This window comes from Chaetodon trifascialis, chromosome 9 (genome assembly GCF_039877785.1).
Source record: "Chaetodon trifascialis isolate fChaTrf1 chromosome 9, fChaTrf1.hap1, whole genome shotgun sequence".
Taxonomy (NCBI): Eukaryota; Metazoa; Chordata; class Actinopteri; order Chaetodontiformes; family Chaetodontidae; genus Chaetodon; species Chaetodon trifascialis.
In genome coordinates this window covers 25288845-25315253 of record NC_092064.1, presented here as the reverse complement: position 1 = coordinate 25315253, position 26409 = coordinate 25288845, and the positions used below count along the sequence as shown (strand labels likewise).

The following is a 26409-nucleotide window of genomic DNA, read 5'->3' as shown; positions in this document are numbered from 1 at the left end:
ATCATTATTACATACTAACATTATGAAGAGCCTGTTAGCTGATTTTCTAGGCTTTAACATGTATTAGCCCATTATCCCTCGTTACCTTACTTTCATGATTCTGAATACATATACTCTGAAAAGCAACAATCACTTTCCACTGGTGTGTTTCAATCAGTTTTGCCTTTAGACTTTCCCAAGCAGCTTACTTCTATTCTGAAAAACAACTAGATATCTTCATCGTAACAAAATAATGCAAGCTTAATGGTCCACTTAGTGGCTTTCTAAGCTTTCAACCTCATCTATCAGTCTTTGTCAGCAAATGGTGACAGTTTATGTCTTCCTGCATCGCAGCTCCAAGTTTGTGCCGAACCAAAACTCCAAGGAGCCGATTACAACTTCTGCATGCAATGTCTTTCTTATTGTGGAATGAAAAACATCTGACACAGCTTAACACAGAAGTACATTTATTCAGGTCTTAATACATTAATATTGAACAAGTTACATATTCTTATTGATTGCAAATCACACAGCACGAGTCCAATTTATTCCCGTATAGGAGTTAAACGTAACAGATTTTTATTTTAAAGTATGCAATGGGAACTCTTCCTCTTGTCATGAGGAGCACTTTGTTATAAAATGTAAGTAAAAGTACAATATCTTTCTATTCTAGTAAAATTACAAAAATTGGTCCAGAATCTGCACTCTGAGCAGGACAAACTAAATATTGTGTTCTTCATTTTAAAAATGCAACGTATCTTTACTTTTTTTTCCGTAATTTGCTTTTTGATGCTGTTTTCTAAAAACTGTAGCTAAATACAAGAAATACAACATTGTCAGTTTACAAAAGCTTAGCATATTAATCACTGCATCATCTATTTTCTAAATAAACTTCATTTTTTTCCCCATATAACTATCTGGAACATAGAGTTTTGACAACAACAACACCATAATATCTCACAGCGCTATGTTACAATAAAATATCTCTGTCATAAGTTCAAAGAAAAAGAAAATATAACAATAGCAACATAAAATTAAGGAATACAATGCATAGATTCAATCATTTAAAAATGTAGACGTATAATTTACTTAGTACAGCTCTTTTACTTTCAGAGTGAACCCTGTGACACTGACTACATGGATTCATTACAGTTTATCCTGACTTGAGTGACCGGCACAAATATATATATAATTCTGAACATATCACATGATAAAAATGCTAAATATATCACTTTAACTTCAAAGGCAAATTTGGCTATAGTACACTATGGCATGTTTGGGTAAGAAAAGGCAACACCTGGCATCAACGCCAAACAGCAGCTTCTTTACCAGCTTCTCTGCAGGGCATTTTCAAATGTTAAGAATTTCACTTTGCTCTTCTTAAACCTGCCACGCTCCCAGGCTTTTTTAAAATCTATGTCAGCGGTGTCAGATTATGTGCCGTTACTGCTCTGGAGTATGCAAGTTTGCTAGTATGCAAGCACCAAGACTAATTGACCACCTCTGGCTGGAGGGGAACTCCATAGTCGTAACACTTGAATAGAAACTTGTATATTCAGAGCCCTCGACGACACATGATGAGACACCCGCTGACATATGTGGTGTCTGGATAAATCATACAATAAACATTAATGTCAAAAAGTTTTCAGTTTTAGTTTGTCATCCCTAAGCCACAGAACCAGTCCACTTCATGAGAAGCAGTCATGTTTACAGACACCATCTTCACAAAGGTAGCAACAATCTTGTACACCATTGGTGACTCAGCATTATAAGTCACTGACAGGATGACAAGCTCATTGTTAGTACAGCAATAAGTGAGAAAAGCAAGTCAGAAGATGCAAATATACAAGCTGGATAAGATACTTAACACTTAGTGGCGCTTTTCAGGGGCAACGTTAAAAAATAATTAAAACAGACTTGTTGTTTAAAAGATGATTGGAGTTATCAGGTCATGTGTTAGCATTTTATCAAAAAGACACAGAGATGGGTAGAGGTAGGAGGGGTAGAGTGAAAGTGGAGTCTCATTAAAAGCAGTAAAGCTGATCCTATTGACAGCATCAAAGGGCTCTTTTGGACAAAAAGGAATCATACTGTACTAATTGAAATCAGCCATACTCGCATTTTGAGACGAAGAAAACAAAAAAGAAGTTCTGAAACCCAACAGGGGACAGGCTGTTTACTCACAGTGTCTTTAATGACAAACCTCTGGCAGGTCTTGGACTCAGCCTTGGTGTGAAAACAACAGTAGCACTGAGCGTATCTTTAAAAAAAAAAAAAAAAAAAAAAAAAACCTGCCTTGACCTCTTAACATTCACAGCACTGCGAAGCGTTCAGGAAACCTCAACAATAGCAACCCACCGTCACTTCTTTCTTCTTGACTTCTACAAAAAAGTGAAAGCAGGGAACTGAAAATAAAGACTTCTCTTCAAGACTGCTGGATTTGAGCATCTTCTGGACCGTAGACATGTACAATATAAAAGCCTTCAAGCCTGCAGTCGATATCTACTTTGTTAGGCACAATAAATAGGCCCCTGTGGTATTAAGGTTCAGAGTGACGAATGACTCAGAACAATTCTGACGTCTGAGTGCAGGTTATGCACCAGCATAAATCTATATTAACCACAAATAATTTAGGTCTCAAATATATACTAAATCTAGTAAACATCTACTACATCATTTTAATATACATTCTTAACGTATGTACAAGAAATCTGAAAGTGTATTACCATTTTACAGCCTGATTGAGAAGAATCCTCAGGCACAGATCTGTCCACTCGACATGCGTTTAAAAGAATCTGATCCAGTTTTCTGCGTGAGCTCACGTCTGCTGCCTTGATTTTTGCTTCCACTCTGTAAACACTATTTACAGTCTTAGAAAATACACTGCGAGACCTGATTTTACAAACTGTATGATGACATTATGTACATTCAGGCAATAACAAAGTGAGTTATTATGTAACATCATCCGAGGATCCCTTGAGAAGTTTCTCACTTAACATCACGTCAGTCCACAAACCCATGAGCCATTTACCTTCATAATTCTCCTGTAGTGGTAGTCAATTATCACCACACTGTACATACAAAAAGTTTGATTGTGGAAACACAGTAAACAGCATGGTATGAGTCTGAGCACTTCTACAGATTGTGCTGCTGCGATCTGCGATCTTGACGAGTAAACCAGAGAAGTGTGTTTCAGTTTGGCTCTTACGTTAAGGCAAAATGTTTGGCACTTAGTTTGTACAGAATATTCGATATTTCAAAAAAAAAATTCTGATTTTCATCTTCACCAGTTCAGGGACACTAATGGAGATGCGTTCTCAGCAGATCACCACCAGTTTCAGTCTCCCGAAGTGATCCGAAAAATATTTTTGACACCGATGGTACAGAAACTGCAGGTGAAGTCGGGATGAGGGTTAAACATCCGTAGATATACTTTTTGTCTCAAATGATTTCTGATTGTGTCTTTTACCAAACTGCAACAGCAACAAGTCAGTTGAACAGAACTTCTCACACTAGAGTTTCTACCCTGACACCCAGCTGTGTGTGGTGGTCTTCACCCCATGGGGGAAACCTTGTTGGGTCACCATTGGCTCAAAGTTGAAGTCCAGGGAGTCTCCGTCCATCAGAGTGTCATGGAGGACAGTCTCCATGTCAAACTCAAACTTCTCGATGGACATGTCATCCAGGTCGCTGGGCAGCTTCTCTGGGTGCGAGGGCTGTGGCAGGCCTGGTCGGCCATACCCGTTGGTGTTGAGAGGGCAGAAGCCACCAGGCATGCCTCCCCCGCTGAGGTGGCTGGTGAGGCCATAAGGCATCTGCATAGGGCTTTTGGCTGTAGGCAAACGCGCGGTGCCCCCACTGTGGCTCAGGGGCATGAGCAAGCGGCCATTCATAGCCGGTGACGTGGCCGGGGCTTGGCTGTGCACATTGTGGGGGTGAGTGTGAGAGAGACCGTGCGGGTGACTGTTTCCTCCTCCCATTAGTTTGGCTGCGTGCTGGCTGCTGTTGTATGGCGGCAGCATGCAGCTTCCGCTGGACTGAGACACCACAGTGTCCACTGAGGGCATGAGCTCTCCATGCTGGTCCGTATCTGTCGTCAGCAGCTCCTTCAGAAGCCCAGCAGGGCAGCTATACGGGCCCATACTGGGGCCGAAGCTGGACTTGCTCTCTGGCAGTGTCTGCAGCGGCATGGACGAAAGGGTGTTCATTCCTGCTTGGCCATACACACACTTGCGATACTCCTGCTGGGGCTGCGAGGCCATGCTGGGGGAGCTGTAAGCCGGGTACCCAGGGCTCGGCTGCATCATAGGAGAGGGGGAGGACTGGGAGGAGCCAGGGGTCGCCGCCCCTCCTCCAACCTGAGAGTTGTTGGGCGAGATCAAGTTCAGGTTGTCCAGAAGGTTCTCCATGACATTCTCAGAACTGTGTCCCAGAGAACCCGTCATCTCTGTGAGACTGGGCAGCGTGGCAGTCATCTTGGCCCCAGGCGCTCCTGGGTAGCCCATATGCACGTCTGCCTCCCCGAGGTCGTCCTCTGGCATGAAGGGTGAGAGGCGGCCGCTCAGAGTGCTGGCATTGGAGCTGGTCCGAGGCCTGAAGCTGTTCCACGCATCAAAGTCATCGTTGCTGTGGGAGTTGGGGCTGCCAGGCCACTTGGAGTATGAGCCTGGGCTGTCTGCGCCTCCGTCAGGGCCACCCTGCAGGGACAGCTGTGGGGAGACAAGGGGGACTCTCAGTGCACCAATAGATGTACTGTATGTGCCAGAGACAGTCTGTGTCTCATATGTTTTGAGCACAAATCCTTGGCAACAAAACAAGTATTTGTACTATATACAATATGAATAGGCTGACAATATCTTGAGAATGATGACTTCAGGAAAGACAATAAGAAGTGTGGACATGATTAAGATCAACAGCAGGTTTTACTTTAGATGAATAATATCACCAAAATCCCACATGATGTCTTTATTATGATGCATTATGTTGAATTAAAAAAACATTTATCAAAACACAAACAAAAATCAGTTTCTTTTGTCAAAAAAAAACGGCAACACTGGGGCACCTACCTCCCTTTTAATGTAGAGATAACTGAGATAAAAGAAAATCTGAGCATGTATTGGATGAATCCTTTATTTCTTTACCTTTTTCTTAGCTGCTCTTCCTCTGCTCTTGGTGTACTTGCTGTTGTTGTCCATGGAGACTGCCCTGCGGCGCGGGGACTTGCCGCTCTTCCCGCCCTCTGGGTTTAGCATCCACCACGAGCTCTTTCCCGTCCCCTCATTCTGGACGCGAACAAAGCGGCTGTGCAGCGACAGGTTGTGTCGAATGGAGTTCTGGAGGACGGGGAGAAAGAGGAAAAAAAGAAAAACCTGGGTGAGGCGCACACAAACAGACAGATTTGTGTTTGCCCTTTTCCCAAAACATTACAGATCTGCTTTCACAAACCAGTGCAAATCCATCTGTACAGGTGGTTCCCTTTTAAAAACACACTCGGCTTGACAGCTGACTTACAGAGGAGAAAGGCGAGATTTTAAGGTCACTCAACAATCGAATGCCATTTGGAATTCAAAGACATGTGCACAAACACCCATACAATAGGTGTCAGTAAGATTGCTCCATGAGCAATGCATCCTGCACAGAGCGAGGATTAAACAGCAGACGCTCTTATCTGCACACATACTGTGCATGTGAGCTTTTATTTCCTTCACAAAAACAGAGGGGCCCATTGTAAAACACCATTATACCAATACTTACATTCCACCTGACTGTGTGTCTTGTCTAAACCAGTACAGAATCAAAGGGAGGAAACAGACTAATCTTTCCTCCTTACAGACGCATTAATAGTGTGCTCTAAGGTTGCTTAGTGACACCCCCAGTGGAAAAACTAATTTTTGAGCAGGAAGCTAGTGAAGCATTGTTAAAACACGGCAAACAAGAGCGAGAATACTGGGCAAACGTCTGCTAAGCAAACCACACAAAATGAGACAGTGTTTCTGTCCTACTTTACGGGAACTGCTACTGTACAGGACACTTGTCTTGTCTTTTAGCCCGGTATGATTTTCAAACTCTAAATCAGCCCAAACTGTTATTTAAGTGACCATTTGCCCTCAGAGGGGAACTTACACTCTGGCCCTGTCTCGTTTTGTGTCGGGGCCATAACATGAAGTAATGAGCCTTGGCCGGACGTTACTGTGCATGCGTAAAGCTTGTTGTTTTGGAAGAAAGGCTGGAACTCCCGGCGCACACACGCATGCAGAGCTTAGCGTGCATAGTGGCTAACGTCATCAAGCCTGTTCCTGCTGTGACTCATTGCTTCACATCTGGTTCACAGTCTGCCCTCTGCTCTGCCTTCACCTCTGCTTCTCCTCATCTCTACCATCTCCTCTCATTCTTGACTCTGAAATCTCGTCCCTCTTTGACCTACACCACCGTTATTATTACTTTCATTGATCACTTCTCGACAATGATCAATGATTTTTGTGAACCCAAAGATATTCAATTTACAATGCTGGCATTTGTGTTTACTAGATGACTTCAGTTATTAAATTGGGAGTCCTGCCATTTATTGTTGAATTTCCATAAAGTTGGGGGACAATTAAAGCAGAAGAAGCTGAAATATCTTCAAACACTGGATCCTACATTTCCCACAATGCAGCTTGATAGCATCTTTCAGTGTGACCCTCCCTGACTGTTGAATACCAGCATCCTTCAAGCTCCAAATCCCCAGTTTGTAACAAAGGCTTTCTTTGTGAATTTTAAGTCTCGTACCAGAGCGGAGATAACCCTGATGACATGCCGATGACATCATCAGGGTTAATTACTCATACACCACATGCACTATACCACTGTTTTCACGAGCTGACTCATGATACACAAACTGACCGCCATGTGTAAAATTGGTGTTTCGCTTTTAATCAATTAACAGAATTGCTGTTGGCTAATTTTCAGCCAATCAACTGATCAGTTCATTAATAAATACCACTACCCTCCATCTGAACCACAACACCCTCTTTCACCTTCCTGTCTCTCCTTTATCAACTTTTCCTCCTCTCCCCCTCTTTCCCCTCCTCGCTGGGTGACCTCGGGCTCTTGAGAACACGGGGCCCCTCCTCAACACTGGCCCCTCACAAATGAATGAAATTCCCAATCAAATGACCTCAGCCAATAGTCCCAGGCTAGTTTGCATGATCTGAGGGACGTGACGGTCCTTCCATGATTAGCTTAGCAAATGCCCCCCACCCCCCTCCTCCTCCTCCTCCTCCTCCTCCTCCTCCTCCTCCTCCTCCTCCTGCACATCGGTAGCTATGACAAAAGGCAAAGAGTAAAGTCTGGTCATGAGCCTCTCTTTCCCATGACCACTGAGAGTGCTGGTAATTTCAGCTGTGCTGCAACAAGGAATGACTGCAATGTGAGCCCAGACGCCGGGATGTCCTGTTACAGCCCTATATCATCCTGATGACAGGAAGGAGAAACTCAGGGCTAAAGCCTCCACTTTGGAGACTCTGGTTTCTATTTTGGCTTGTGTCACAGTCAGTACGCTGGGTGTTGGATGCTGATGGAGAAAATTTGAAAACTGGTTTAAAAGTCTTGATGCAAGAGAGGGAGTACAAGTGAAGGGTCATAAAAACTGCTCTGATGGGAAATACCAGAACTCGGCAGAACTCAGAGTGCCGTGTGGGGAGTGTGGCTCAGGGTGTCTGGTCGGGCCAATGGAAAAGCCTTGTCTCCCACTGTGTGCATGTGCGCGCGTGTGCGTGTGCGTGTGCGTGCATGCGCGTGTGCCAGCTCGTGTTTTTAGTGGAATGACAGCACAACAAACAGCAGCGCGGATTGGTTTTGATTTTGTTGCTCACTCCGCTGCAGCCACTGATACTGTGGTTTGAAAACACATGCGATTCAGGATGAACACACGCACATGAACACATGATCACATGCTCAGAGACACAAACACACACACACGCACACACACAGACATGCATATATGAAAGAAAAGTATGACACATTGCTTGCTGTGTTTGCTAATGTACTTTTTCCTTTTTAATATATTGAATTTTGTGCAAATTAAGACTCTGTTTCTTTTGGGTTCTGCGACTATGTGACACTAATTTATCTCTGGCCGCAGTACACAGGAATCTTAACATTCCAGCTAATCACTGTGTGCAAAGTTCAATCGTAATCAGAGCCAACGTGTTCGTATCTCTTAGGAAACAGTAAAGGTAGGATTCCCAGCCAGGCAGCCATCACAATCAGCATTCCTCAGCGAGGTTACAAAACCCACAATTTCACAGAACTCAGCTCTGATTACCGCCGCTTGAGGACGATGCTATCTTGTGTTGCATAAATATATGACAATAACACTGTCGCATCTCAAAAGTCAAAGTTTTTTTTCCTCCCACAAAAAACTGCAACAAAATGACAGAGGCAGTTTTGGAAAAGAAACAAAAGATTGTAAAATACAGAGTAGCCACCACTCAAAATATCAACACGCTACATGTTGCGTGCAATTAATACAAAGTTCATATGAATGAAAACCTTTTTGTTTTGCACTGAGGAATGCAATCGTGATGGATGTTGTGAGAAGGCGCCTGACACTGCTGTATCTCTGAAGGCTAGCTCATGTAGCCAGAGATAATAAAAAAGACTTCTGTCTCTGTTCTGCCTGAGCCCACCGTGAGGAGCACCACCTCCGTCCTCTGAGTCAACAGAACAGAGCGGCGCTGGCAAAACACGAGGAAGTGACCACATGAAAGAGGACTGTGACAGGAAACAGAGCTGACTTCCTGCCTCACAGGAAACACGGCGGTCGTGAGGCAGAGAAAAAGGCATGGAATGTGAAGCCACAGTGCCGTGAGCCAAGTGGACACCGCAAATTTAGCTTCTGCCCCCTCCTCAACTCCCCCCTCCCCCACCCAAAGAGTTTATGTTTAGCAGCAGGCACTAATCCCTGCTGATGTCACACTACATTCATTAAAAAGCAATATTCACTCTGTCGTATGACTGTCGAAACTGATTTACACGAGTGGAGATGTCATGACTCAACAAGCGGCTGCAGTATGGGCGTCTGGGTGGTGTGAGTGTGTGTGTGTGTGTGTGTGTGTGTGAGAGAGCAGCAGAATGTGTTTTGAGTGTAGGCTATTTAAGAAATAGAGAAAGAGGGGTTGTGTGTGACAGAGTGGGCATGGGTCAGTAAAGAACACACTGTGCTGGTTTAAACTCCCTCACTGGCAGCTCCACTGAAAGGCCACAGTGTTCGCTACAACTCTCCTTCCCCTCTCCTTCCCTCTCTCCTCTTTATTTCTCGTCTCCTCTTATAATCTCTCCTTCTCGCCTTGTCTTCTGTCACCTCCTTCCTACACCTGCACCTCCACTCTTCTCCTCTCGCCTCCTTCCTTCTCCTCTCCTCATCTTTGCCTTCCTTCTCAGCTCTTCTCCTCTCCAACCTTCTCTTGCAGACAGTAGCCAAGTACCTGCAGATAAATGGAGACGGTGCGCCAGATGGATGCTGGCGCACTGACCGAGGTGCTGACGCTCTCAAGATCTGCTCAAATGTCAACTCGTGTAATGAAAAATCCCCAGCAAAGTGCAACACCACCTACTTGCAGGGCTGCTTTGAATCAAGTGAAGCCACAAGCGAAACCTCAGCTGCAAAGCACATACAGCTATAGGTATAAAGTGCAGCATGCTCCCTCCTCACTGACTGAAAGCGTGCAGCGGGTACGATCTCACACGGCAGCAGCCCTCTGAACAGTTTCACACGCATTTACCAGAGATATGGAACCGAGGATAGTGAAAAAATGTGGTTCCCCTGCACTATTTCCACTGAACTCATTAGAGAAAAGGTGCTGTCCTTAACAGGCTTTTTCACCTTTCGTTACTCATGTTTCAGCCTTAACAGTAGGTGTGCTCCTGCACTGTAACCAGCTATTTTCTGTGTAATGTCTGCGGCTGTGAAGAGGACGATCTATAGAGAGTGTAGCTCACTATTTCAAACCAAAGTAAGTAGCCCTAAAGCTGTAGCTTGGTCATGTCTGGAGCTTTGTGCTGAGTCTGGCTGAGTTGAAGCAGTGTGGTTTAGACAGAAAATGGGTGAACCTGTTATTAGCATAACACCAGCTCAGCAGGTCTGCCCGCTTAACAACAGCATGGAGCTGAGCACACAGCTCCAGGTGAGATGGCGGGGCGACAAGTGACGGGGAACTACCACTCACTGGGATCACGAAGTCATCAAAAGACAGACTCACGGCAGGTTTTTCCCCTTCACGTCAGACGCACTTAGTATTCTGTGATCCAGAGGTCGATTTCAACTGATTCCACTAGATTATGAAAGTAGGTTTGCTGAAGGTGGTTAACTGGCTGTAGAGGCTGATCGAAGTGATAGCACCAGGGGCCAGGGAAGGAGCAGCACCGACATGAGCGAGAGGGAAGACACTACAATGAGTTTTTTGGTTAAACTATCAACATCATTCAGTCATATACTGTACCTGTAGTCAGGAGCCAGCCACTGTGCATGTGTGTGTGTGTGCGCGCGCGCAGCATGTGTGTTACTTTTTGATTTACTTGCAGTCAATATCATAACTACAATATTGACCAGATAGTTGTTTTTTGGCAAAGTTCTTAACAGATGCTTGTGTTTAGATTAGATATATTATATATAACATTTACGAAGTCTGGCTTCTTTTGTTAAATGAAAAATAAGAGTGCTTACGTCCCTCAAAGTAAAGTTTTGCAAAAAACATCTCAGATATTCGCAAGACTTTCGAAGGGCTTTAAATCGAGAGTAACAAAATTACATCAAACAGCCATAAATCAATTTTCATTTGTTTTTTGGAGGGACTTTTGCTCTATTTTGGTGGGATTTCTTCTTCTTCTTCTTCCTTTCTGCTGATTTGTTGATGTCAATGTTTAATAAAGACAAGATCCAACAACTCGAATTGCAAGTGCATCTACATTTTGCATTGTTTTGCTGAATCGTGGGATATTTAGATATTTAGTCATTGGTGTAACACTGTGGTTCCATGTAAATGAAAGCTTTACAGTATTCATTAAATTAAAGTCTGGACATTGTGATCTTCTCACATGCTCAGCTACACAGAAGGATATTTCTCTCTCTCTCCCCTCTCTCTGACAGACACACACACACACACACACACACACACACACACACACACACACACACACACACACACACACACACACACACACACGACACACAGACAAATGTAAAAAAATAAAGCAATACAGCTTCACATTACCACATTCACGCAGCAATCTGAATAGACTGTGATGACTTCATGTGTTTGCAGTTTGATAGGTTATCATCAGCACCAATATTGAACTGACCAGTGATAATCACTGACCTATTTACTAAAGTCAATACAGCAATGATCATAAAAGGCTGTGGAAATAAAAAGCAGAGCACAGGAAATGTAAAGCCTGTGGCCTTTTTTTCATACCCTCGGTTTCATTAAAATAGTCAAGAGAAAAGGAAATGATTGTTGTTGTTAATGTTGCGTAGCAGCGGACAGCACAGCCCATCGCCTTAGGTTTAGCTGGTCGGGGGAGCATAAATGTGTCACTGTTAGCAGCAATGTAAAAAGAAATCTGTTTGGCCATAATTTTGCCATTTAAAAAAAGTCTTGGTTTAAAAATGGAAAATGACCCTCGGGTATGGTTCGATCCAGAAATAGGTCATCTCTGCCCTCTCCCTCCATCCCGCCCCCTTCCTTGTCTTCTATTCCTCCCTTGTCCTTTTCACGTGCTCCTCTGGGACGCCATGCGCAGACACGACAGGCCGCAGCTGATCGCACACTTGTGTTGAAGCAAAAAAAGGGTCCCTTTCTCAACGGCTGACGTCAACTTCCAATAATTCAATCTGGCAAAAAGAGGGCAGAGAGGAGGCCCAGACACAGAACGCTCAGTGTGGAGCTCCTCAAATTCACTTTGGACTTCTATGAGCCCATGCAGCCGTCTATGACTTCCAGGAAAGTGCCTCTCCAAAATGGTCATTGTCAGATGCTGAGTTATATGACCATCGTAAAGAGCAGATGGAAAGGCAGAAAACGCAAGTCATGCAGAGGCAAATCTGTCTGCAAATGTATTTAATGACGGCCTCTTGGCAGGACCTGCTTTTCACAATCCTCTGCAAGGAACCTGAGTGCAACTGCCCTCCCCCCCAAACACACACACACACACGCGCACAGCTAAACTTGGAAGCCTGAGCGGTTGATGATTGGTTAAGCTCGAGATTGATCGGTCTCACGGACGCTGCAGACAAATGATAAATAGTCTGAGAGCGGTTCTGTGCAGACGGTGAGAAGCAGCAAAGCCACTGACACTCCAGGATCTTTCATCGCCATGATAGTGTGAGATGAGTGGCGGACTGGAGGGGCTATTAGCGAACTTCCTGCTGCATTGTATCCACACAGGAAGAGCTGGCCAGTCCTGATACTGATCCCACTGATGCCTCTGGTTTCTACGCAAAACACTGTAGAATGAGGCCCTGGTAGGTGCAATGCAAGGGACAAGCTGAAGAAAACAGTGGGTTCAAGAGCCGTTACTTCCTAATCAAAACTCTGTGGTCTGACTGGGCAAAACAAGAGGAAAAAGGAAATAGGGGGCCCTTGTCCAGGTAGGCTTTTCCAGCAGGATTACAATGGTGGATAAAGCTCTTACTGTACATCTTAGAGTACAGTACATCCCCACTTATGCCCTCATTATAGATCCAAACAAACAGAAGCTGGTGCAAGAATAATAAATCATCTGCTGTTTCCTGCAGTTCAACTAGGTCTGAGATTTAGACAAAAAGAAAAGTTGGCTGAACGAGCGACTGGGTGACTTTAAACTACACATCAACCTGACAGCAAGGTGGTTGGGTGAGAAAGAGCAGGCTGAACTTTGTGTGTTTTGTTGGCTAAAAACCTTAAAATGCAACCTTGTTTTTGCTGATTATCGTTTGCTGATTGTTTCTCTTCTCAAGCTGTTCTCGTGACGTTTCAGCTCAGTTAACTGAAAAACCACAAAACTAATGCATCTCTTCATAGTACTTCACAATGTGGACTTTATTGCCTCCTATCTCATTTATAGTGTAATAGTGATTCAACCACACACTGCCCACTGTCATCTGACCTGGAGGGCCCATAAATGTTGGTGCGAGTGACTGACTGAATGATTCACATCATATTTTGACTTTCTATTCTGACCACTCATATGCTGCTTATGATCGCCGCTACGTGCACGTCCCAGTCCCATGTTCACAAGCAAACCCAGCTCGCTGTTTACATGCTGAGCTCTCTCTTGTGCTCGCTGATTTCCTGACTCAGACTTAAGCAGCATGCAGTTCATGTGTACAGACAGGGACTGGGTTGTGCTGGCTAAGCTTACCATGCTAAAATATGTGCATGTGTTGCTATGTGCAACACAATGCGAGTCTGTGAATGCACAGAGCTATGTCTGTGGAGCGGGGATATTTTTCGCCTCTGATCAGCAGCGTGGCTGGGCTGGGCCGCTGCCTGCTCAGCCTGGATAAAGATGCAGTGTGCGGACCACTGCTGGGTGCTTGTGTGGCGGCCTGCGTCCATAGGCCTGACCCACCACGAGAGGGTGGGAGGGTGTGGGGGGAGTGTTTGGAGGTTATATTTATACGCTCATTACCCCAGTTCAACCTGGCAAACACGGGGATATCCCCGAGCTGTTTCTATGGCTGGATGTTGATCCCAACAATAAATCTCCATTCTTTACAAAGTTGAGAGGATTTCTCACTGGTGCACTTCTTTTCTGCGTTGTTTTATTGCACTGTAAAGCGCTGCCATATGTGCACTTGTAAACTCACCCTCATGAGAAAGGCTGTACACCAACAATGTTTCGAATGAGTTAAACTGACTGCCCACACTGTTTGAATATTGACTGTTTCTAAAATTTCGAAAAAAAAACACAGCAATTCCACTAAAAATATCAATTGAAGGACTGATACTGATGTTATGGCCTGAATCTGAAGTCACAAACAAGCGTGCTGTTGTTTTTCAAGAAAAGGAAAAAGATTTCTTTAAAAACAGACTTGTTCTCAGCGTCCTTTCCTGTGTGGAGCTAATCTACTTAGACTGTACGACACTGAGCAATGGGCCACGAGCGTCTTTGGTTGAAGGATTGCTGTTTAATCGTGGAGTAAAATGATTTGGCATTACACTCTTGCTGCCAGTCCGTGATGCTTTTAACTCCGTTGACGTTTGCACAGTGTCCATGAAGCTATCTGTATGTTGGGCCGTAATACACTTACCTGTTTGCCATCTCTAAAATTAGTGACTCATGCTCTGTTTTCAGAGGAAAAAAAAAAAAGAAACCTTGTGAGACATGGTGGAGCCATTATAGTGCTTTTGTCACAACGCATTTTCTTTTCTTTTTTCATCGGCTCATTCTGAAAAGCAAAGAACAGTGACATCACAAAATAAGCTCAAATTTTCACGGTTGTCTTAAAAAAATATCTTCATCTGTTTTGAAATTCAAAACACAGTTTAACACAGAAACATTGCTCTCTTTGGCACTCGCAGTTTTTTTATTACTATGATTATTACCAACAGTGCCCTTGTTATTTGCAGCAATTACAACAGTGCCATCAGATGACACACATTCAATATCTTGCCATGCGAAATTAAAGTCGCATGAGAGCTGCATTGTGCTACTACTGCATGTGTCATTTTGCTGGTTGGAGAAAGTCCAGTCACCACAGCAGCAATGGAAAAATAAGCTCAAAAAGTGTTGTGAGGGTTTTGAATTTCCTAGTAGATCAATGTGTACGACTTCAGAAATGCAGCCCGTGATTCAAAAATCTCCTCCAGTGAATATCAAAAACCATCTGTGGTGAGGACTCACATTTTTGTGAGGGACAGTAACAACAAGTGTGACATTAGAACAGGGCAGCAACACCTGGACTTGGCATCCCAGTCAGAGGAACCATTATCAAGCTGGCACCAGTGCAGGTCCGAACAGGAACCGCACATGATTAAACCAAAGCCTCACTCCAGGACTGACTTGAGCTCTATTTAACTGAAGTCCAGAGAGTATCATTTAGCTTGTTATGTCTAAGCGTGAGCCGCAATAGAGTGAAGCTAAGAGGAAGAATGGAAAAAAATGATGGGAACAAAGAAGAAGCCACAGAATGTGGAGTCACATTCGAGCAGGCCCATCTGCGGACGGGCTGACGACGTGATACACCCTCAAAACAGCACCAAAACTCCTCAGTCAGGTTTAGGAAAAGATCTGAGGGGCGTGTGTTGTGAAGTAACTGTGTAGTAGTACGGCTGCACACAGACCCTTCATGTTCACTGCTGCTTCCTCTCATGACGACATCACTGCCCTGGTGCTGCATACCTTGTGCTGCTCTCAAAGCACCCACTTCCTGTCAGCCATGAGCTGACATTTGCATCTCTTAAAGGGGAGAGGAGCAGGTGGAGGAAGAGGTAATAGATTCTAGAAAGGAGATCATTCATGGAAAACTACATCTGCTGACAAAGAAACGATCACCAACTAATACACTGGACAGATAAACAGTATGGCAACGGACCACTTGTTTGTTTCACTCACTACGTCCAACATGAAATGAATCACTTTTCCGGTGATCATAGTGTTTAGAGAATTCAGATGTTTTGTCCTCAAGAGACATCGAAAGAAATGATGAGTTGCATAAGACTGATTTTAACTCACCAACAGTATTTAAGCTCCAATAAGAGTGCAGAATAGAAGATGTGGGATATGATGATGGACAGAAACAAAAACGGCACCAAACTCATACAGCCATATTCTGACAAAACTAATATTTCTCAGCTTTTGGTAAAAGTCAGTGAAATGATAAAAAAAAGTCAAGATAAAATGGATAAATTCTAAATTATACTGTCAGTGAACAATGAAGATTAGGACTGTGGATCCAGTGTCGTCAACAGAATAAGATTCCCCGTTTTTTTTTCGTATCTCTCTTGTCAATTACTTCAGCCAGAACATGAATGATTCATTGAGAGAAAAATGAGTCCACATGTGGTTACATGTCTAATCTGCCTGACTGGCACTGCCGCGTTTCCTTGAATCCAGCACAGGAACGCTGAATGTGGAGCCGCGCTGGAAGCTAAAGAGGCCGCCCTCACACCGTGCAGCACGTCTACCCTCAACGTCACATTAACGTTTGTATCCCGGAGTACCACAAATACACAGAAATACTCTCAGGAACGCTACATTTTTGTCTGCCTCTATCACTCACGGTGATAAAATAATAACGTCCCATACTTGCTTTAGAAATTGCTGACAGAGATCTAGTTTGGACTTAACAGCTCTTCATAAATCAGTTTCAGTCCATGCAGCGTGCGAGTAGAAGCGACTGTCGAGTGAAACCTAACTGCTGGTAACCTCTCCTCTCCCCGTGAGGTGTTTCTTTTATAAACACTACGTCAGCCAAGAGCCTCACTATACAACACAGACAATAGTGCTGCAATGTTGCAACACCAGTGCAAACCTAAACTGAACAGGCCTGAGGGCGGTTCAGTTACACTGTTACACACTTTGACCTCAAAACAAACTATTAGTTCCTGTGACAACACGAGCAGGCGACCTGCTATCTGACGCAGCGTCCTAACAGCACCTCTGATTGAAGCGCACGTTGAAATTTACAGCCAGCTCCGGCAAGCGTTCATGTATGTGAACACAATCACACATGCCCGAATGCGTGTGTGATTGTGTGATAATGGCGGGCCAGCCTGACAGGCACCGTGCATAATCGCTTTAGGGCGGGAATTGCACAACAATGTGGGTCTGGGACTGGGTAATGCCTGTGGTTTGGGGCCCTCAGCAGTGAGCGGTCCCGTAAAAGTGTTGCTCTACTCGCTCCCTGTGGGTCTGCAGCCAGTTCTCTCTCTCTCTCTCTCTCTCTCTCTCTCTCTCTCTCTCTCTCTCTCTCTCTCTCTCACACACACACACACACACACACACACACACACACACACACACACACACACACACACACACACACACACACACACACACAGGCTATGAGAAAAGGATGGGGCTCATTTTTTATGTGTGAAGAAGCGAGGGCTTTCACTTCTCATTTGAATGGTGAAATTATTCAAAATCCATACAAACTTCCTCTTCTCACACCGTCAAACAATGCTGAGGCCTTCCTGTTAACCCAACAGGAGATTTTCCCAATTTTTCAGACCGAGGAGAAGTTGCGATGGCAGAAAGAGCAACAGCCCACTCTGTGAAACAAACGTCCATGCCTGGGCAAACCCACTGCCAAAACAGACGATCACATGCTCTCGGCCTGCTACTACCAAACCCGCACTGAGAAAAACAAAACAATCTGACTCATCCTAAATGACTGTTTACCTGACCACGGCGCTGGATGTCAACTATATTTTTTCAGCTCCAGAGTAAAGCAGCCTGCGTGGGCACCTGTGGGCTCTGTCCTGTTGAATGAGGCTGCTGGTATCTTTTTATACATCACTTACACTCCGAGATACTGGACACTACACTCACTCAACGATCTGTCCACTGGTCTATAGCCAGAAAAAGACTGACAAAACAAAACTCTGGCAGCAGTGTCTAAGGTGGCTGGAAACGCCGTGTACACATTTGACATGATATGTTTGAATTCGCTAAATGAAAGGGGCACTTTACGGGGATTTTCCTGGGTCCTTTCCAGTGAGATAAAGCCCTGTAAGTTTGAAGATAGCAGCTGGAGTGCCAGCTGTGTCACTAACTGAGGCTGAATATCACTTCGAACACAGTCAGCCATTCTTCCTCAGCTCAGCGAGGGTACATTTTTAACATACCGTGCTCAAAGTTAAGTACGTTTAGCATATTTTATATCGGCTTTAGAGAAGCAGTGTTGGCGTGTTGGTCAGTTGCATTTTGTATTTGGTTCCAGGTTGGTAAATAGCCGCACTCATTGAACACTGAACTATTCTTAACATCTAAGTGTAAAATAAGCCAATAGAGAACAGCTGTACAGTATGATGGAAGCAAATGTTCTTTTTCTGCTGACAAGCACTGAAACCCATCACGTAGAAATCACAAAGGGATTGAGACATGTTTTTCTCTGCTGTCCAAAGTTTCTCATTGGACTGAGTAATGCTTGCATCCCATCTGGAGCATCAAAAACATATCAAGCCTCTGCAGATATAATGTGCTTTGTTCTATGGAGCGACAGAAATCTTAATTATTGCCTCTTTGAAATAAGCTTATTTACTGTCCATGTTAAATTGGTTCTGCGTGTTTTGGGGACATTTGAGTCATGAAATTCATGGTATGGACAAGACACTCGGACAAACAGCAATGAGCGGACAGTCTGAACTTTTTAGAGACAGAACTACAAACTGCGAAGCCTCTTGGACTCAGACAGACAATCAGACAGGTAGACATGATCCACTGTGTGGTGTGTGTCTCAGCTTCTGTCACTGCCCGACGGCCTCCTCCCATGGGCTCCTGGGCATGCTGTTAAAGGTTTACTGAGAAACAATGACCCTGACAGCACTGGCACATGTAATCAATTGTCAACACGTGTTTTGAGGTTGAAGTGATGTGACATCATAGCTGCAGAACAGATCTATAAATAAACATACGTGTGCCACACACAGACATAAACACCATTTGATATCCCCGCTGCGCCGCACTGACCTGCTTTCCTGCCTCCTTTTTATTTCAGTCAGTGATTTATATCCTAAAAGGTTTCTTGGTTGACAACAACAGAGAGTCCGGAGCTGAGAGGTAAACAAATGCGGAGCAGGACAGAAGGAAAACACGAGGTTGTGAAATAATCTGTGGGACTACGAGTTTCACGCTGTTGCTCAATCTAATCAGCGTGGATGGGCACAGCTACATCACTCTGAACAGGACTATTTTTCACTGTTTTAGTCATTTATTGAAAAAATAGACAAACATCCACTGCTTCTTTCTTTTGTGCCACTAGAGATTAAATCTGAGTTTTGAACTCTAAAGATGTCACCTTTAATTTTTGGAACATTTCCAGTCTGTTTTGGCATAAAATAGACTTGTCAATTCGTGGAATAAATAATCAATATGTCAACTGATGATGAGAATAATCATCACTGGGCTCTTGGTATCTACCAGGACATCTTACACACAGCAGATCAAAGACTAACAGGTAGTGTTCATCGATACTCACAGCTGCTTTTTAACACTCGTGGTGTGCCAGCTATGGTGATTCAGCACATCAAAGCACTAAGTGGTATGAAAAGCGAAGAGCGAGAGAGTTGGGGGAGGGGGGGAGTTGTAAATAGATGCTGGATTAAAATCAGGTGGGAAGAAAAGGAAAGTCAGAACATCACACCACAATAAAAAAGATATAAAAGCCTGTGCTGGAATGTTCCTCGTGTCGGCCTGTCTGTCTGTCTGTCTGCCATCGCGTCTGTGCATCTGCCAGCAGCAGGGCTTTAATTATGAGGCCCAGGTTATGGGCACACACACGCACACACACACACAGGAGACCAGCGTCCCACATATCTCTAACACAGTGCCTCACAGTTCCGCTGACTAACCAGTGGCACCAGACTTTGGCCTGCGGCTCCCTGATTCCAGTAAATGTCTTGTTATGCAACTCCTAACAAGTGTCACCCAGTCTGAACTTGGAGCATTCTGGATCTCTGCAGCCCGCTCTCTCTTTCTTTCTCTTTATCGCTGAATTTTTCTCTGATGACAGTAAAGCGGTTAGCACCATAGGGTTTGACAAAAGTGGAGGGAGGGCATGGGGGGGTCTAGTAACCCTTCAAAGCACTAAGTGTGCCCTGCTTGGTGCAGAGGCAGAAAACCAGTAATGGAGAGGCAGGCGGCGCAGGCAGGAAATGGGGAGGAGGGTGAGGAGAGCTCCTCCAGCTCTTTGCCTGAGAAACACAGCTGCCCCTCATGTCTTGGGGCAATGCCAAGGTTGGACTCCTCGACTGCCTCAGGGGGGTGAGAGGTGTGTGTGTGTGTGTGTGTGTGTGTGTGTGTGTGTGTGTGTGTGTGTGTGTGTGTGTGTGTGTGTGTGTGTGTGTGTGTGTGTGTGTGTGTGTGTGTGTGTGTGTGTGTGTTGAACCAGTAGAAACAGGAGGACTGCTGTTCTATCCAGCTCCCTGTCCTACTAATACACATTCAGGCCCAGAGGAAAAAGCAGTTTGTGATAAAGAACACCCAGTTTTGTCCTCACTCAGGATTTGAACACCTCAAGTCTTAGCTTTTATATTTCTTTAAGCTGTGTTCTTCCGGTGTGTGGGAAATACTTTTTATATCACACAACAATATTCCAAACACCTCTGCATCCTCACCCAAGAACCTCCCATCAGTTAGGTTAAACCATCTAAAACTAAAGCTAATACAAGAACATAGGAGAACTGGGACTCAAAGACATACTTCACCACCACGCCGTTCATGCTAGTGTGCCCCCCCCCCCCGATGTCCCTGGTTGTATTAAACCAGTATGTATCATGTTGCATATCTATGACTCAGACTGCTTTATGATTAGAAGTGATCTGAAAGTTAACTCTCTGGAATCACTAGGATATTCTATTTATATTGACTTTTGAGTGATGTTTCCTACGTTATGATACTGTGATATAAACCTACATATACTATAATACAAGATTCCATCCATATTGCCTCATTTCATCTCTAATATTTTAAATCTTGTGTTGAACGTGGCATAATGTAACAGCTCTGTACGTGTTCTATCCCATCCTACAGTATTGTTCTATTGCATTTATCTGTTACAGGCTAGATTAAAAAGCAGTCTCTGGAAGCCTGTCTCGTAATATAAGTAACTAGCTTAAATCAATGCGGAGAAGCTGTCTGCGTAAGAGAGAGGCCGATACCGCTGCAGGCAACAGCCGATATTAGCTGATTGCTGATATGTTGGTTATTGTACATGATGGATGATAAGCAACAAGAAATTGCAGTACAGAATAAGTATTGTTTGAAACAGTGTAAACGCAGTACATGCATAGCTTGTTCACCAGAGAGTGCTGACAAGTTGACTTTTACACTTTTAACTGTTGTGCGCCATATTTATCGTCTTCACAATAAAAAAACGAACCAAAAGTTTCTTGTTACGGCAGATAAATCATTATCAGATTTTTAAACTCACAAATATCATCTTGGCCTCAAACTTCCTGTATCGATCAAGCTGTAATCCCCTTCATGGGGGGCAGTCCGGTCCCTGGGACCCATGACTTGGTTCTAAAGTCACGTCAGAGATGCAGAGATTCCACACTCACTCGCATCTCGACCTGCTACATGACCCATCTGCGCCTCCCCTCTCGGTGATACCTACAGTGTTTACTGTAAGACTAAGAGGGACTGGAGTCAATGGGTGCATTTACATGGTAATGACCCCGGTGTCACTTGCTGTACAATCTGCACTGACCTACGTGTTTGTCGGCTCCGGCACAGTTTGTTTTGAGATCCGTGGGAGTGTTTACCAGCGTAGGCCGAGGAATTTCAGGTCAAGAGAGCGCCGTGTACAGAGAAAACCTGCGACTGAATTGATCTCGATACAGACATCAAAGAGCACCTGAGCAATCCAGCTCTGCAGGCTGAAACCAAATATTTATCCTGTGGTGACGTACGTATAGTACAGAGATACGAGACAGAACAGATTTTCAGCAGGTATGCAAGGATGTGTGTGCGCGCTGAAGTCAGAAACACTGCCGGTAACACTTCAAATCCATACATTAATAACGTTTAGAGTGCGGTGAGAAAAAGGAACGGGACATATTAGAAATAAATAACCAGCTCTGCAGAGAGCTTCGGTGACACATAATTGGTGCCATCTGTTCTTCTTCCTGTTGGATGGCGTGCTGTGCCAGGGCCAGTGTCCAGTCCACTCAGAGAGCTTCTCCAAGCTGGTCCCACCTGGCACAACTGTCCTCGAAGCTCACACTGTCGCAGACGGCCTGAGAAGTGTGGAGGCTGTCGTGACTCAGTTCAGACACGACCGACTGTGGAGGATCAGAAGCGCTGAGAGAGAAACTCGAACAATTACAGAGCAGACAGCCTAATCGCAGATTAATGAAAACTTCATGTGCTTCAGCCCGCTCGCCTCAGGTGAGCCTCGTCTGCTCAGAGAGATCGCTCATATGGTGCGGTGACTTCTGTCATCGTGGTCAGTGTCCTACACCACAAACTTCAGCCTGTGTGTGACTTAACACTCGACCAATGAATGTGCATGAACATGCACACTTCTCACTCTGATGGTGTTTTATTCTCTCTTGAACATTCACTGAATTAAAATCAAAGATTATTTGTTTTTTGCGTGAATGTCTAGACTCATTTGGCAAAGCTGGTGTCTTTGGAGTGAGGTCTGCCACACGATTTACATATATTCATACTTCCAATTAATCATATCACCGAAGTCGAGACAGATCACAACAAGGTGGTTGAAGATGAAAAGCTGCACTAGTGAAAGTAATATTTTGGCACAGCTCGGGAGTTACTTTTTTAATTAAATGGCCGCTGAGGCAGAAACAACACAACAAAAACCACATGGCTGCCTGCAAAATCACCATTCCACATTGTCATCTTTCCTCAGCTCCTCTCTGGCCCTCGCCCCGGCTCATAAGTAAGCTCTCTCTGAGGAGACAATGTGTGATAGCCCCCCTGTGTGGACCGAGGGGAGCTCTATGAATAACTCCCCTCGCAGCAGTGAATGGCACTTTGCTTTCCCACAGTATTACTCAGTCTACACCCCCAACATGACAGGATAAGCAGCAAGACCAGGAGGTGGCTCCAAGCTGCCAATCACAGAAAAACTGTTAAATGGACCAAACAACACTGAGAAACACCATTTATTAAGGAACATTAATGAGCACACATTCACAGTTTTTGCCACGCTCTGGTGCATGCTTTACAGGAATGCAAATGATGTGCTGCTGTAGGTAATGATGCTGGAGACAGTTAACTCACAGTCACCCTGAGCGACACTTGTCTATGCAGTAAGTACACCGTCACCAGCGAGTGTCACTGAGGAAGTGCTGACCACACCACAGTGTTTCATGGTTACTGAGGCGCTGGTACCACTGCTGACGCTCCTGTGGCCGAGTGAGAAGCCGACTTTCTCATCAAAAATGCTGACTACATCTTTCAAATCTAATAATGGGGAAAGATGGTCATGTCTATTAAAGTGAACACCAGCCATGATTTTTTCCTCAGTCGAGATGAGTTGACTCTACGTGACTAACACTCTGTAGGTGTCTGACGACACACTGACTACAGATTCTTTGTTCAGATGCCTCATTAGCTTCCACCAACTTACTGAATATTCTCCCTTCATTTCCTACATTAATGCATCCCTCTGAACTTTGTGTTATTATTTAACCATAAGTATTTGGGATGAGTGTTACTCACAGCTCATGGGGAAACAATAGCTCTTCTTTTCTTGAGGAAAAATGTCGATATAGTGCAAATTCTTATATAAGTGATCCCTATATTGATGTCCATAGCAGGGACACATGCTGACCCACACAGTACACGCAAACTTTGACTTTGTGCCACTTTGGTTAATTGGAAAAGAGCATTTTACATACGATTCATAACTGCCAAATGGCAGAACAGATGCTGAAGCTTTTTAAAGTACCAGTGATGAACGCTGCATTTCCTTAAAGGGCCAAACCTGCTTGGACAATATCACCAGCCTGGCAACACATCTGCCCAGCGCCCACTTTGTTTACTGTGCGTATTTCACCACACTGAAGGGGTTTTTCCACATATAATTTCACTGACAGCACTACGTTTGACAGCTCAACGTGACTTCTGTGCTGTTTACAAACACTGAGGTCGGATGGAAGAATACATGAAGCATTGCTGAAAACTGGATTTCTACTCAGTCAATTTAGGAAAACGGTTAAAGAGGCAAAACCAGTGTGAGGCAAAACATGAGCTGTGACTGCCTTTATTTTAGATGTCTTACTGCCATTTGTGACTGACATGAGTGTGCCATCTCCCAGCACATGACTCAAACATTGGAGCCTCCTCTGACGGGGGAAGAAGGAAAAAAAAAAAACACTCGACAACTGCTTTAAATTTCATTGGCGACCCAGACGGCCCATAACAGAAGGAAGCCGTAATAAATCTCTCACTGTGTGACTACGGGCTCAATATGATTTCCCGCTGGGAGAGTAGACTGTCATCAATTTATTGTCAGACACCACTGAAACTATGTGTCTCCAAAGGGAGGTTTACGCCCTTCAATAGTGTTCAGTGGGAGGGCCTGTCACACCACATCAGAAATTTTAAGTCTCCTCTTGTGTAATGTTTTGGACAGTCTCCAGGACACATGAATGCCTCTGGTATCTCCTTACAACACAGACTAAGCACTGCTTCATTCAAGGCACACTCTAAGAAGGAAAACTGTGATCTAGCCTTAAAATCTATCATCAGTTCTGAAAAAACTGCGGAGAGACTTGTCTCCAACACACCAAGCCAGAATTCAAAGCATTTTTGAATAGCACATTGAGGGAAGCAATAAGGCAAAGACGGGAAAAAAACCCTGTTGAGTCAGCAGACTCATATAAATCACCCTTCTGCAGGGAGAAGTCAGATGACTGTCTAAGGTCATGCTAGCAATTGGTCAGTTTGCTGAAGTGCCATTAACTGGAGACATGGTTTCACAAGCAGATGATGAACAATTTACTCAACTCTTCATGCATGCTCTTCTGACAATGCAGAAACATTTCTGTGAAAAAAGTAAGGCTTTTATGCAAAGCTCAAGTTCCTGCAGGAGATATACTGTAAGAGTGGTAACCATGGATGATGGAGATGAAAAATAAACAACCCTCACCAAAAAGCATAAAGTGGCTGTCAAACAACACTGAAAAGCCGGAAATCCCTGGAGGGGTATTACAGAGATACCACAGGAGATAAAAACATAGCATAGAGCACAATAAAGCCCCTGTCAGCTCACTGTTAAAGTGCCACAGACACACCAATACACCGCACTGGAAAACTCTGTGCAACAACTGGCACAGACGACTGCTTTATCAGACCTAAGCAGCAGCCATAGGCCATCCATGCTGTGACCTCCAACCACACACACACACACACACACACACACACACACACACACACACACACACACACACACACACACACACACACACACACACACACACACACACACACACACACACACTGAATCTCCTGGATCAGAAGTACCAAAATTGAGGAAAACCCAAACCTACCTTCCAGCCTGCAGAGCTATTGCTGTCTCCTTTGTCCTTGAAATAAGGCACACTCTTCACCATCCAGTCATAAATCTGAGACAGAGTTAGTCGGTTCTCAGGAGAACTTTCGATCGCTTTGGTTATGAGGTCTGCATATGACATATTCCCCCATGCGTTTCGCCGGGAGGAGCTGGTCTTTCTCTGGGCAGCGGCGGCAGCTGCGGCCGCCGAGGACGACGAGCCGACCGGGGAGGAGAGCAGAGGCACCTGCTGCTGCTGCTGCTGCTGCTGCTGTTGCTGATGATGATGATGCGGGAGTTGCGGATTCGGGTGCTGCTGCTGCTGATGCTGATGTTGCTGTGGCGGCTGCTGGTGGACGCAGTTCTCCTGGCACTGGAAATCAGTGCACAGGATCACAGGCTTCTGCTCCGTGAAGTCCTCGGTCTCCTCCAGCAGGCTGAGGTTGTTGATAAAGTCGGCGTTGCCTGCGGGCTCCTGCTTGACAGACGGCACCGGTGAGGACGTGTTGGAGTCGCCCGGGTTGATGAACTCCGGCCGGGGCAAGGGCCAAGTGCACGACCGGGGCCGCGACAGGGGCTCAAAATCCGGGTCGATTTCCACCACCAGGTGTGGCTGCTGGACCGCTTCCGCCATGGTCGAGAGGTGACGGAGCCAAGTGTTACAATGTCATGTAAAAGTGACGAACCTGTCGCCCCTCAAAAAGTCGCAACTTCGCCTTAGAAATGAGAGCGAACACAAGCTAAATCTGTCCGGGAAAAGCGCTCCGCCTGGGAGTCAGCACTGAAAGTCACATCCCAAGCCGGTAAAAATCTGTGTTAGCAATAACAAAAAGTATGTTTCTAAAAAAGCCTTTCATAAGAAAAAAAAGTTCTCTGACAGTCCACAGGGTGTTCATCCGCTGCTTTGTTTTTGTTGTCCAGTCGTAGTGATGCTCCGTCTGAGCCTCGAACAGCCTGTTGACTCTGTGTTGTACAGCATGTGAGGACTTACTGGAACTATCATTTGTCGGCTGACACCGCCCACATTTGATTGACACCTGAGGAGCGCCAATGAATGGCAGCGAAAGAGTTGGAGGAAAAAAAATAGTCCTTGTTTTCATTCTATCGTCTAGTAAACATCTTATCTGAGGAGCAAAAAGTGAACATTTCTCTGTTTTCTGTGTGTCTCTCCGGAGATAAGGCTATCAGCTCATCACTGACTGATATCCAAATGATTTTCC

The 26409-nt window shown here is 44.7% G+C and overlaps 1 protein-coding gene across 1 annotated transcript; it reads right to left on the bottom strand.

The window, feature by feature from the left end:
• Positions 1-438: 438 nt before the first annotated feature.
• On the bottom strand, positions 439-26133 carry foxo1a (forkhead box O1 a). Its single transcript, XM_070970318.1, has 3 exons — positions 25188-26133; positions 5121-5312; positions 439-4688 (listed from the first exon to the last, which is right to left on the bottom strand). Exons 1-3 carry the CDS (start codon positions 25821-25823, stop codon positions 3501-3503), a joined length of 2016 nt encoding a protein of 671 aa, XP_070826419.1. The 5' UTR covers positions 25824-26133; the 3' UTR covers positions 439-3500.
• Between the last annotated feature and the right edge of the window lie 276 nt (positions 26134-26409).